At 55.3% G+C, this 12805-nt stretch overlaps 2 protein-coding genes across 2 annotated transcripts; one reads left to right on the plus strand and one right to left on the minus strand.

The window, feature by feature from the left end:
- Positions 1 to 2614: 2614 nt before the first annotated feature.
- MFIFM68171_06359 (uncharacterized protein) lies at positions 2615 to 4069 on the minus strand (the record flags this gene model as incomplete). The annotated part of the gene is made up of 2 exons (XM_071061779.1): positions 2615 to 3679; positions 3761 to 4069. 2 exons carry the CDS (start codon positions 4067 to 4069, stop codon positions 2615 to 2617), a joined length of 1374 nt encoding a protein of 457 aa, XP_070917880.1.
- A 4115-nt stretch (positions 4070 to 8184) lies between these two features.
- Positions 8185 to 11976, plus strand: MFIFM68171_06360 (uncharacterized protein; the record flags this gene model as incomplete). The annotated part of the gene is made up of 5 exons (XM_071061780.1): positions 8185 to 8565; positions 8619 to 9077; positions 9133 to 10034; positions 10087 to 10259; positions 10331 to 11976. The coding sequence occupies 5 exons, from the start codon at positions 8185 to 8187 to the stop codon at positions 11974 to 11976; spliced, it is 3561 nt and encodes a 1186-aa protein (XP_070917881.1).
- Positions 11977 to 12805: the final 829 nt, after the last annotated feature.

Here is a 12805-nt window from a genome sequence, read left to right on the forward strand (position 1 = left end):
CCCAAACCGCCACGGATGACAGAGCGAAGGCATCCGTTGCAATGACTACGGCAAATGACTCCAATTGGATTGCTGCCGACAATTTTGGAACCCATTATTGTGTTTTGGCATCACTATTGAGGCGGCTGCAGGCGACACTATCCGTCAGCTGCCACGCGGCGTGGGGCGCGCCGCGCCCCAGCGTGTGCCTACGTAGTAGGAAGGCGAACTTGGGGTTCGCGAACCTTCTCTACGAACCTCCGACGTCAGGCCCAGATTCAATTGCCAGCACTATTGATAAGTGTAGATCATAGGTGGCGAGAACAACTGGCTAGCGCAGTTCGACTCGGGATAATTACCTGGGGCAAGCAGAACCAGGCTAAGATCCGGATCAAGTAAGGCTGCGGGATGCCTGCTGGTGCACATATCGCCAAATTTCTTTTTCGGTCATCGACTCGCGACGCAGTTTCATACACTGATGCAAGCCCTGCTGTTACGTGCATTACACAACATGCAGAATGGAGCTGGTGTCATCGCTTGCCCGGTCTTGGATCCGAGTCAATGCGACAAGGCCCTCTTGAAAACATTCAATCCTGCAGTCAGAAACGCCGCGAAAACCGCCAACGGCAATCTGTCAGTGAAATTCCCCGCAGTCTTCCATGTCTTCCAACTTGCTTAAGTCGTGAAAAAATATCTCCTCTCAGTTAGCCTTAGTCATGTACGTACGGCTTCAGAGCACGGGACAACTTTGACACTAGTCGTACGTTTATCGGCTGCTGTCAGGGATGTTGAAACCCACCTGAATCGCCTCTGGCTTCAATCAGACGATCATGCATTCTTGAGATTTGTCGGCGTAATTCTTCTTATAAATTACTGTTTACTAGTAAATGGCTAAATCATTGGAACTCAGTCGGTTCTAGACCAACTCAGCAGGATATTCTGATTAACCCCCGCATACGGCCGAGTCCTAAACATGTCGTCTTTCCCAAACCGATCAAACTCAACCAACCCACGCCCGGGCAGCTCGAATTTCCCTCGAGCGCCTAGGGGACCCAGCCTGCCATCAAGTACATCAGCGGCTAGAGGCGGCCACACGCGCACTGGGAGCGGCGCATTCACAAGCGGCCACCAAAGGTCAACCTCGAATGGCTTCAGCCCACGCCCTCGACCAACACCACGGTCACCACCCGGAGTCGACGGTGCAACCAAGACGCAGATCAACCAGACCTACGCCATCACGATGATGGCCAGCCCATACAACCCCCTACCGTTTCCATTGCCGATACCCCTCGGCGTGGCCATGCTCCTCGGTCCCTCGGGCAGTAACAAAGGAAACGCTCCGCCTCCGAGGCGGTAGCCAAATATGTTTCGACGCTGGAGGTCCTGGAAGTCGAGGGTTGCGCGTTCGAGAGTGAGCATGCTTATTTCCCCCGGCTACTGGTCGATATTGGAGTGTCTGGAGATTAGCTCATCCAGTCACATGGTCTTCCGGGTTATCCGACCTTGCTACGGACATCCAATACCGTGCGAACACATACCGCCTAGGGATGCACCTAGCCATGCGTTACAGGAGCATAAGTCCCAAGCAGAGATCGTCGGCAGCACTTTACAGTTATCACTCCTGTGTCATGCGGTAGAGGACAAGCGATGGCGTAGTCCCAGTCCCTTATTGCTGTATATTAGATGTGAGCCGGTTCGCACAATGGCTTGTTTTGCAGGTCCACTGCATCGCTTCACGTGTCTCACCTCTTGGGTATATCATAACAGTGCTCATTTGCTGGAGTCTCACTTTCTGCTATCTGATTCGCTTGGTATGGTCTGGGCCGCGGAGCCCACGAGCGGCTATGTACCCGGAAGGAACTTCGATCTCTAATTAGATCACTCACCGGTAGGTATTTCTGGACAACATCCAGCTGACCCAAGACAACGCAAGATTGCAGCTGTAGTGCCACAACTCCCCTGCTTGGTGAAAAGGAGAGATGTACTCTCAGCGTCTAATTACCAAATGCCATGATCCAAGTAAGTCCGACCTGTGGATGATATCTAGCCAGTCTAAGTCATCCGCTATTGACGTTTTCCCACAGCTCCATAATCTCGCAGCATTTTGGCCACTGTGGCTAAGCAGCCCAGCTCAAGGCATCTGCTCTGGTCATCTTACCTGCACGCACTGACCCCTAAGTCCAGGGAACCTGATCCTTCACGCTCCAATTGACTAGGCGTCTCACTAGATCCTGACCGGCCGGTGCCTGACTTATTACCGTTTTAAGGTGGAAATGGCCGAGCTCTCCTCATCCAGGATTTCCTCGAATGGAATAATTCCGCGAGAAACATGGTGATCGAGACAAGAAGTGCGAACGCATGGACATGCCTCGAACAGTCTATACGAGCGAGGATACGGTGGTCTAATTAAAACGTAATGGAGTGCCCTGTTTGAAATGACCTCGAACTCAATGATTACAGGGTAGTACGTAGCATGCAGGGCATTCAAAGTCCCGAAGCCAGGATCCTTCGTATACCAAACATGCCCGAGATCACAGTGGCTCATTAACGCAAGGCATTGCGGTTTTTTTTTTTTTTTTTTTTTTTTCAACCACTCATACACACATACCAACTTTACGCACACAACGCGCGCCCATTACAACATTAGAAACCTCACCCCCTCCTCCACCACATCCACCTCCGAAGAACTCCTCGGGCAAGTACACAAATCCAGCCCCAACCTTAACCCCGATACTTCAACCACATGCCCGGCCAAATCCTCCATTAACATGATACTCTTCGATGCGGGCCACCTTCCTAGTGTGGGACTGATCTCCATCTCCGCGTCGGGCGCCGGAGTGTGCTGCCTGGTACTAGTAACAACCCTGTCCCTCTCCTCCCTCCTGCTCACCTCGTCGGCCGCCCAACTGCTACATCCCCGAGTACCATCACCCGTGATCCCATCTGCAGCGTCAGCCAACCCCGCGTAACCGCTACCACCCCCGACGGCAGCCGGCGGGCGCCAATCCTCTCCCGGCGCCAACGCAGCAGCTGGCTCGAAGGGGGCCGGCGACGGCGGTACGCTCTTGTCGCACCCCCCGGTTCCCTGGGATGCTAGCACGCAGCGGAGCGTCTCCCTCTGACGAGTCCCAGCGCTAGCAGTGGTGGTAGTAGTAGTAGCAGTAGCAGTAGTAGCGGTAGTAGTAGTAGTGGTAGTAGCAGTTGTACTAGTAGTCTCGTCTTGTTCCTGTTGCTCTCCCGCTCCGTCAGTAGTATTGGCAGCGGCAGCAGTGGTGGTGGTACTTGTAGTAGCACTAGACGCCGTCCTAAGTTCCCGTATCTTCTCCCTGACCGCCTTCTCCACGCGCATCACGAAATACGCCACGTCCAGCCCCTGCAACTGCACGTAGGACCATGGAGAGGGGCGGTGCTCGCCCTGGTTGTGGTTGCGGAACTGGGCCCAGTCGTACGGGGCGAGCGTGTAATCGCCCTTTGTCTCAGGAAACGGATGGATCTGGATGGGAGGTGCGGTTTTCTTTTGCTTGGTGGTTTGTTGTTGTCGGGGTCGTTTGGGGGATGGTGGCTCGAGGGCTTTTCGTTTGGCGGCGCGCGGGGGTTGGATGCGGGTCGGGGCTTTTGAAGGTGTTTTGTCGGGAGAGGGTTCGTAATGGTAGAATGTTTCGAGGTTGCTTTCTTCGCTTCTGAGTGATTTGCATATTTCCTGGAGCAGGTAACGGTTGGTTGGAGTTAGGCTTTGATGCTGAACGACTGGGCTGGATCGGACCGAGACAGGCGCGCTCACCTCTTTCACCTTCTCTAAATGCAGCAGCCGGTCAATCTCGGCCTTGTACCAGGCTTTTGCGCGGTTGTAAAACTCATTTTTCTCGTAGACGGCTCCCCTCTTTAGCGCCGCAAGGTCGTGCTTGAGCGCATCCTCAGTGAAGTAGTACTTCCCTATCGGCTTCGCGGCGTGCTGTCCGCCTTCCGCGGAGATATATGTTCCATGGCCACCACGTCTACAGGGCGGTACGAGTTGGCAAGGAGAGACCTGGGCATCGGCACCAACCTTGGAGTCTGCGTCCAATGCAATGCCGACTACTTGTGGCTGCATACCTTAGTCCGGATTACTAGTTTGGGCCAGATATGGCTTGCTGGGACATTTGATACAGGAATCACCTGCGGAAGGTCTTGGTCGTTGCAATTGCGACTAGAGATTATTTCAAGTATCGCAGCTTAGCCTTTGTTCTTCACTTGATCCCAGGAGCCCTTTGGTTACTAGATCCGGCAAGTTGTGCTTAAAGGCCTAATATAGTGCACAAAGGAGACATAGACCTTTGCGCGACGAAGTTGCCCTATCATCAAATTTGGGACGGAATAGTCGTTATCTTTCTGTCTCGTCTCTTCTCCCCTTTCTCATAATCAGAGGAGGGGAGGGAGGGGGTGGGAGAGGGGTTTCACAATCATAATGTTGACGCCTCGACATTTACGCACAGCGCTAGCAATACCAACCTGGATAATACCACCATATTGCCTGGCTAGGCATAAGCATGGTCCTATGAGTTTTTGCGATGCCTAGCCCGGCGTCATTATGCCGGCTATTGTCAGCACAGGGCAGGAAGTCTAGGCAACGACAAAGAACCCCTCCATTCCTTGCTAAGTTCGATTTTTATTTTATATTTATTTTTTATCTTTTTTTTAATTGTCTTCGCCCGTTCCCTTTCTGTCATCCACTACAGAAATGAGAGACGAGTGTCACGTACCACTGGCAGGTTTACCGCTAGTAGTATGTCTTCGGATTGATGAGGACCCGGACGAAAGAAGAATCAGGTAGCCAATGTCAGATACCATACCTCGGGTTAGCTCATACCCGTCTTACGGTGCTACTACTAGTACGTGCTCCGGTACGCGGTACACGGTGCGCTCTACGGATCGCAGCAGAGCTGTCGTCATAATTGGTTAACGTTCCGGTTGTTCCGTATTGAAAGAACAGCTCCTGTCCGACTGCGACAGCGGGTGTGGGTATCCGAGTCATGCACCTGCATGCAGCGTAATGAGTGAGACACCAAAAGGAAAAAAAAAAAAAAAAAAAAAAAAAAAAAAAAAAAAAAAAAAGAAGAAAATATGGGAGAGGACTGGAAGCGGCCAACATGCTGCTGCCGTCCCCCTGTCACATCCCGCCACAAACAGCAGTTACTGTATAGTGTAGTCGGATCAACAGGGCCGTGTGTAATAGCCCTGTTGGTTATCCATGGTTATAAATGTCGCAGTCGATCCAACAGCCCCCATAGCCAAGGCCGGGCGGACGCTTCTTGAAACCAACGTGATAGGCTGGCCGGGTCCTAACAACGGATAATTGCGACACTTGCCGATCGAAGTTGGGAGGGCACTTGAATACTACTAGTACCGGCAACACGGAGAGGGACTTAGGGATGGTCACCAGACTAGTGCCGACTACAACGTGTGTGCTGTGAAAAGTCGCACTGTACGCGTGATGACCCCGACGCAGGTGTTTTGGTTTGTAGCATACGAGGGCATCTGACGTGATTGATGAGTGAGCTCAGCGCTAATTTCCCTGGTCCGTTGGCAATTCACTGCTAGTATGCCGGCGCTACACAACCCGGTGAATGACGCGGTCGCACATCCCTATCATTGGCCAGCTAGCTGCACAGCTCTGGGAAAGCTGAGGTAGGATAGGATCGGGGTGCCGTACGGTGGCGCACTGCAAAGCACTAGTATATTGTGTAGTAAGGGCGAGTGTAAAAAGAACCAGGCATCGAGCTGTGGCTGGGCAACATTCGTCTACGGTTGAGGTGCGACCGCACGAGACAAATCGTGGTTGGCTGGGATTGGGCCAGACCTACCCTCCCTGAAACCCCCCTGCAACGCTGGAATCTCGTCTATTGGCCCGGGGGCTCGCGATTGCAGGCTTATGCGCCAGACCTTATCCCCATGCGGACCAGAGTTTCTTGGGTATGCACGTCCCTCAGCTGGCTGAGCATTTTAAAATGTCGTCTACGACGTGGTCATCCAGAGCAACAAGTCCGAGTTTTCTCATCCATACAAGCTGCACCCAATGCGATATAATACCCCACCTCGGACCTTTCTAGAACCAGCCATCGGATTGCTTAGAGAGAGCGTCCGGGGACGGGCTGCAGCTGCACCATGCGATAAGCCGCGTAGAGGCGTTATGCCAAAGCCAGGTAGAAAGGGACAGATAAGAAGGAGAAGGTGATAGATAATAGCCGTAGGATGAAACGCCGATGACGAACGAGCGAGAAGGTGATTGGCAATGATGATCAACAGTGTTGTTTCGGAAGTGACTGCACACCGCTGCCGTGTGCACCGGATCTCCACTAGACGTAAAAAAAAGTCCGCCTGGCACTGACTGAGGTGTACCTAATACGAACCCGACAATGCATGATAATAAAGACGAAGGGAATGGGCAGCCGCGTCGTGCGCGGGAAGGGGGGACCCCCATGGACTAGGTAGAAAATGAGGTGGTAGAGGTGCCACCACGCTGGTCACCCACGGTACATTACGGTATCCACACGCGTAAAGGAAAAAAGTGGAAGGGGTTTGCCCATTTCTCCGCTGGCGAGAAACTAATGTCCCGACGGTGGATTTCTTGGGGCCTCGGCAGTCATGGATCAGATTTCGGGGGCCTAGCTCGGAGGAACTAATACTCATGCTGTGTACGAGGGGGCCAATGCAGCCGATAGATAATGCCACCTTGCTCTCTTTGTAATTACAAGTTGGGTGCGTGTCAGATATCACAAGCACCACACACACAACATGCATGTTATGAATTTGACCCAACACGCACACACGCACACACACACACACACACACACACACACACACAAAGGCCCCACCGGGGGATACTAACCGGTTCACCGACACATTTGGTACCGTACCTTGGTAATGATTTCTTGTTGGGCCGGCCAGCCACAGCGGTTTGTTATTTGCTTCTTTGCTGTTACACGGTCGCTAGGGGTGCCTTGGCTACCGATACAGCGGTGTTAACGCGGGCTTAGCGCCAATCTTATACCGCTGCCATGATCCCTGCCGTCCGTTCTCGCTCCCCGAGCCCCAAGCCCCGGGGGGGTTTGTCGCTAGTCTTGCGCCGACACTTCAGAATCGAGTTAGCTGTGCCGTTTGTGGTGCGCGCCTGAGGCTGCCGTGCCCCTGGATACAGTGCCGCACACTGCGCTACCAGACCGGGTAGTCCGCCACTACGGGGCGCGCCTGGGTGCTATGGCACTCAGGCAGGTAATTCTTCGTAATGGCGCGACATTTCCTCCAAACAATCTAATAATGGAATAATAAGCAAAAAACGGCCGGATCTGCTCCCCGCCTAAAGTAGCAGGGCTGTAGAACAAGTCGCGCTGGTCTTGTTCTCATCTCGGGCAGCTTGTCCATTTTTGCTTTCATTCCAATTTTACCCAACTACACCGCTGCCCTGTGCCCTACCTACCTATCTGGCCGACGTGACCACATCACATCCCGTCTCGGCCGGGACAAACGTACGAGTAAGTTCACCATTGAAATATCCGCCTTCCGTCTACCCAAGAGACCCCGCCGCCGCCGCGTTAAGCGGTCGCGATGCCCGATAGCGGCTCGCCAGTCATCAGGGAACACGCAGAGCTTTTGCAAGCGCCTCTCCGTGGGTTACGAGTTTGCTCCTTCGGCACTCATTCCCGTCGCACTTCCATTTGTACCCAACACGATCATATGCATGTTGGCCATGACCTCGCAGCGTTGCGTTCCTTCCCGTTTTTCAAACCACACCCCGGTAGCGCTCGAGTGCGAAGGGTACTTTACGCAGCGCCGCAAACGTACATTCTCGCTCTAACCACGACCCCAGCGAGGTTTAGATCCCTCCCCTTATTAGTACCGTGCAATCCTATCTTAGGTACGGTACTTTTGCCCGTCGAGACCAGGAATAGTTACTTGTTGGGGTCATACGCCTCGGCCGCATCGCTTGCTTTTTTCTCATTTACGATCTTCGTTATCTTTTTGGGCTCGTCGCTAACGCCGTCGTAGATGCCCATGAAATAGCGAAGCCGACGACGCTCCATCTGAGCTCTGCTACCCGCTTCGTTTTTCTCTCTTCTTTTTCTTTGAGAACTCGCGCCACCACCCCAGACGGTCGCGTCGCTCTGCAGAGCTGCTCTAGGGCCCACCAAGGGGGTAGTGCATGGTAGTTGATTTCACGACTCCCCAAGGATGACGGCTCCGTCGCGGCATAGTCTGCTGCCCGAGACGGCTTTGGTTGAGTCCAGGTATGCCGTGTTGCGAAGGAGGCTCGAGGAATTAGAGCGCCAATTCAACCTCGAGGAACTAGGCGAGCAAGCGGAATTCGACGATAAGCTGAAAGCTATCGACGCACAATTCAAGTCGCAGCAAGACAACGCGTCTCGTTTGGACTCGCCACTGCGCGAGACATTCGAGAAGGTGCTTGGAGAGAACAGGACATTGCAGGTCAACGAGTTAAATCGCACGAGGCAACAGCAGAAAAATGTGCGGAAGGAGAAGTACGAGGATGCGAGACAGAAGGTCATGTCTGAGGAATTCGCAGCCATCACGGCCCTAATGAGCGCCGGAGTAGTCAGTGCCACCTTGGGAGGCCGCGTCGTTATCACTGCTAACTAGTGCTGTAGACTGAGCTGAGCCTAGATCAAAATCGTGCGCGCCCAGCGTCTCGCGCTGCAGATGAAGGTCCGTTAACGCCCCGAGGCCCCGCCGCTTCCGGCCTGAGCCAGACGGGAGCCGCGGAAGTCCGCCCTGCTGAACCTGGGCCAGCTCTCGACGAGGTTTCATCACTGCCGCGGACGGATGCGTCTTTGGCAACGAAGAAGCCGGATCCATCCGAAGATACCATCTCAGATGGCACACGTGCAAGCTCGCCAGACAGTATCACTGTGCATACTCAGGACTTGCAGACCAGGGAACACACATCTTCGGTATGGCCTCCGGAGCAGCCGTCTGCAGGCTCCGAATCGGCGTCGGGAGCGACGGCGGTTCCGTCCGAGCCTCCGCTATCAGCCGGCAGCCATGGACAATCATTCGCGGACGCAGAGACGGTTGTCGAGCCAGAACCCCCACAGCAGGCCGACGGCGTAAGCAAGGCTGCCCGCTCATTGAGACTGCACATGCTAACGAGAGGTACCTTAGCAACTTAAGCGTAAGGCAGATGGCGAGTTGAATGACCAGTCCCCTTCTCCGAAACCACCCAAGCGCGCCAGGGCTCAGATCATGGGCGGCTCCGACGGAAGCAATATGGATCAGCCCAGACTAGGTAATAGCCAGGAAGCGGCCGCCAGGAGGACGATTACATTCGCCGAGGTATATCAAGATCCTCAGTACAACCACATCATTGTCCAATACCCTGGCGCCAGCGGAAACTTCTACATCCTCAGGTGTGATGAGCATGGGGTGCACTTTGGCGAACATCCGCTCCGTGGCGCGGCTAAGCATCTGGCCGGTGCGCAGCATGGCCGCATGACCAAAGCGCATTCAACAGCCATAGAGGTCCTCGGCCACCTGGTCGTCGATTGTAGCCCAGAGCTGGCGGAAAGGAACAACGCAAAGGTCATGGCGGCCTTCAAAGCCGGCTACAAGGTGTTTAATGCCAATAACCTTAGCCAGGCGAAGCGCGCCGAGATGGGCTTTCCTCCTCTCGATTCCCCAAGCATCCAGAAGGCGGCAGCAGCGCAACGTCTCAGTATCCAGGAAGGACAATCGGCTTCCCCTGCTCGGTCCAGGAAGCCCTTCATGGGAGTCACGGATCCGGTTAGCTGCGAGTTCTACTTGTGCTCTGCCCCCCAAGGCCTCCAATGCCCTGTCTTGATCTTGCCGTGGGGCAGCCTGGCGCCTGTCGGCGTGGAGGGCACGCTGGGCGATACCGGCATATTTAGCGAGCGGCAGGACATGCCCAAACCTCCAAAGTGCTATACATACGACCGCGTCGACGGTCGTATAATACGTATCAAGGGGTGGGCGAGTGGCTACGAGGATGGCGGTCCGCTTATGAGGAAGCGAGAATTTCCTGTCCTGTGTGTCGACAACCCTGACTTGTAAGTCGACCGTCAGTCTAGGTCCCTGAATGAATGCGCTAACCAAGAACAGTCGCTTTTGGTCGGTTGGGTGGGTCGAGGCTTCGGACCTGTCCCCCCTCAACTTCCAGGATCCGGGCTCAGAAAGAATCCCGTTCTTCCATGCAGCCCGTGACTACTACATCTATCGTGTGCGTGGGTATGCGGACGGGCGGGGGGCGCCTGCGCGCTTGGCTCCTGCGACCTGTAAGTGAAAAAAACATCTTGGCCCCGCTCTCAAGCGCCGTTGTTGGGTTACTTAACAAAGTATATTATAGCGACGCCGCCGCGAGCCGACCAAGACCACCACAGGCAGCTCGCCGCAGCTGCCGTGGCTGAGGATTTTGAAATGAAGGATGCTGGTGCATCACATCACGATTACTCGGAACGTGATTCAGATCGAGATTCCTCCAGTAAGGTTTTGACGGGTCCTGAGACTGATATGGGGAGGATCGACCCTGCTTCCCGACGAACTAGTGTTCCGAGTCACGACGGTCTCCTAGGCGAAGCGAGCCCCCGGGACGGCAGTGTCGTCAAGCCAACATCTGGACCTACTGCGGCCGTCGAACCCCTTGCCAGCAATGCCCGCCTGATTGCCGCCCGGGCGCTCAGTCTACAACCCCCGGGTCGAAATGGCTTCAAAGCTATTAATTCCGGTGCGGATGCCAGTGTCTCCCGCAGTGCTTCGGCCAGTCTCGAGCCGCCGTCGAGAACGGGCTCGACATCGAGCACTAACGGTGGTTACCGGCGTGTAGAAAAAATCCACGCTCAAAGCAGTAGGACGAGTCAGGACTGCATAACGCCTTTGACGGCGCTGTCCGAGGCGCGGTCGACCGACAACGTGCAACAAGATTACACCACAAGTCAGACCGAAGCTCCCGTGAGAAAACCCAGCCCCGCGAGTCTGGAGAATATCCTTCAGGGTTTCCCTAGCGAGAACTTCGGCTTGCCGCGCCGCGAGCTTCAACCGCAGAACATGAGTATGATTCAGGCCACCACCCCTCCGCCCCCCGCCTTGTTTGCGACTATCCATCCGCAGCCACCCAGAGACAGCCGGGCGGGGTCGGCCCCGGCCGCACAGACGAGACAGGTCGAAGAAGAGAAGCAGCGCGCGGAGAGTGCTTCTGCTGCGCCCAGTCCTTCGCCTTCTCGAGATGCCACGCCTTACTTGCCGCCCATAGAGCCTATCCGCGGGCATGAAGTACAGGGGCCACAGCCGACTGAAGTAGCCCGGCCGGCCAACGGATGGCCGCAGGTCCTCCATCACTCGGTCTCAACGCCCCTATCGACGCCGACTCGGAGCGAGTTCGACACGCGAGCCAACACTCCAGCCCAACCAGCAAAACCCGACACTCCTATTCCTACCCCCGCCGTCAGCACCGCCGCCACCACCAAGCCCAACACCCCGACGCAACCGGGAACCCCGAATACCGTCTCCAACGTGACGACGATGACGATGGCGACGACGACGGCGACGACGACGGCGACGACAATGACGACTGCTCCATCTATGACGGGCGGCGTCTTTGACATTGCCAACTTCAAGGAGGGCGACTCGGAGGTGTTCAGCGCTGGGGCCGGGGGCCACTTCCTGCGGCTGGCCGAGGACCCGGAGAGCGGGGTGCTCCGGAGCGTGGCGGACGCGCCAGTGGCGGTGGCGATCGACCCGCGGCGGGTGCGGGCGGTGGAGCGGGCGCCGTCGCAGACGGGGGCGGTGTGCGTGGCCAAGGTCGTGTACGCGCTCCCTCTTCCCGAGGGCGCGGGGGAAGTGGAGAGGACGCAGACGCTCACGCTCGTGTTTGAGACGGCGCGGTCGACGGCGAGCGGGACGCAGAGCGGGGCGGTACACGCCAGACGGTTCTGCAGGCGCTTGCAGAGCTGGAATCGGGACGTGGTCATCGGGAGCTTGGCGGCTGGTGGGTGAGGGTTGGGAGTCCCGGGTTTTACTATTATTATTATTATTATTATTATTATTATTTATTACTATTGCCTTTTACGGTTCTGCTTTTCGGGATTTCCTAGAGCAGATTGAGACAGAGCACTAGTTGGTCCTTGATGTTGGTTTATTGCGCTGAGTTTGACGGAGCATTCTCTTGCCAGAAGCGGAGGACGTCAATACTTTGGGGGGGGGGGGAAGGGGTGTTGGTTTTCATGGGCTTGGAGTTTGGGCCTTTCACTTTCGGGGTCTCCAGATACATTGGTTTCCCGGTGGGCATGTTTATATTTGTTTGTTCCTGTAACGTATACTCTTAGCGCCCAGCAGTAGATAATTTTCCCCCAGCGGCATAAGAAAGTCGGCGATTACTGCTTTGTTTCCCATGGCGTGGTGGGACTGTTCCTGGAGCCAACAACTGCTGGGAAGGCAGAAGATGATACTCGTGCTCGGTCGCAGCGCCATGTCACCGGATCCTGCAGATGATCTGACGCTAAGTAACGTAGCCATCTGCGGGGAAGCCTGATGGGTGGAGTGATTTAGACCCGGATGTTCTGCTTGTGCGTCTAGTGTAGTTTTGCCGCTACAGTACGTGTAGATTCGTGCCTTATGTTCTGTATTGTACCAATCGGCCGTTGGGGATCTGTCACTCCCGTCTCCTGCAAACTCTTTTGCATGTGATTCCGGCGCTGTTAGCGGGAGCTTGTGGCGGGGTCATGCCTAAACCCACGGTTTCCGGGGAAGCCGGCTTTGACTCGGAGCCTGATCCGCCACGTGAGCGCGCCCCGAGGCAGGTTGATTGACTTGCAACTACTCTCAT

Source organism: Madurella fahalii, assembly GCF_045866475.1.
Source record: "Madurella fahalii IFM 68171 DNA, scaffold_3, whole genome shotgun sequence".
Taxonomy (NCBI): Eukaryota; Fungi; Ascomycota; class Sordariomycetes; order Sordariales; genus Madurella; species Madurella fahalii.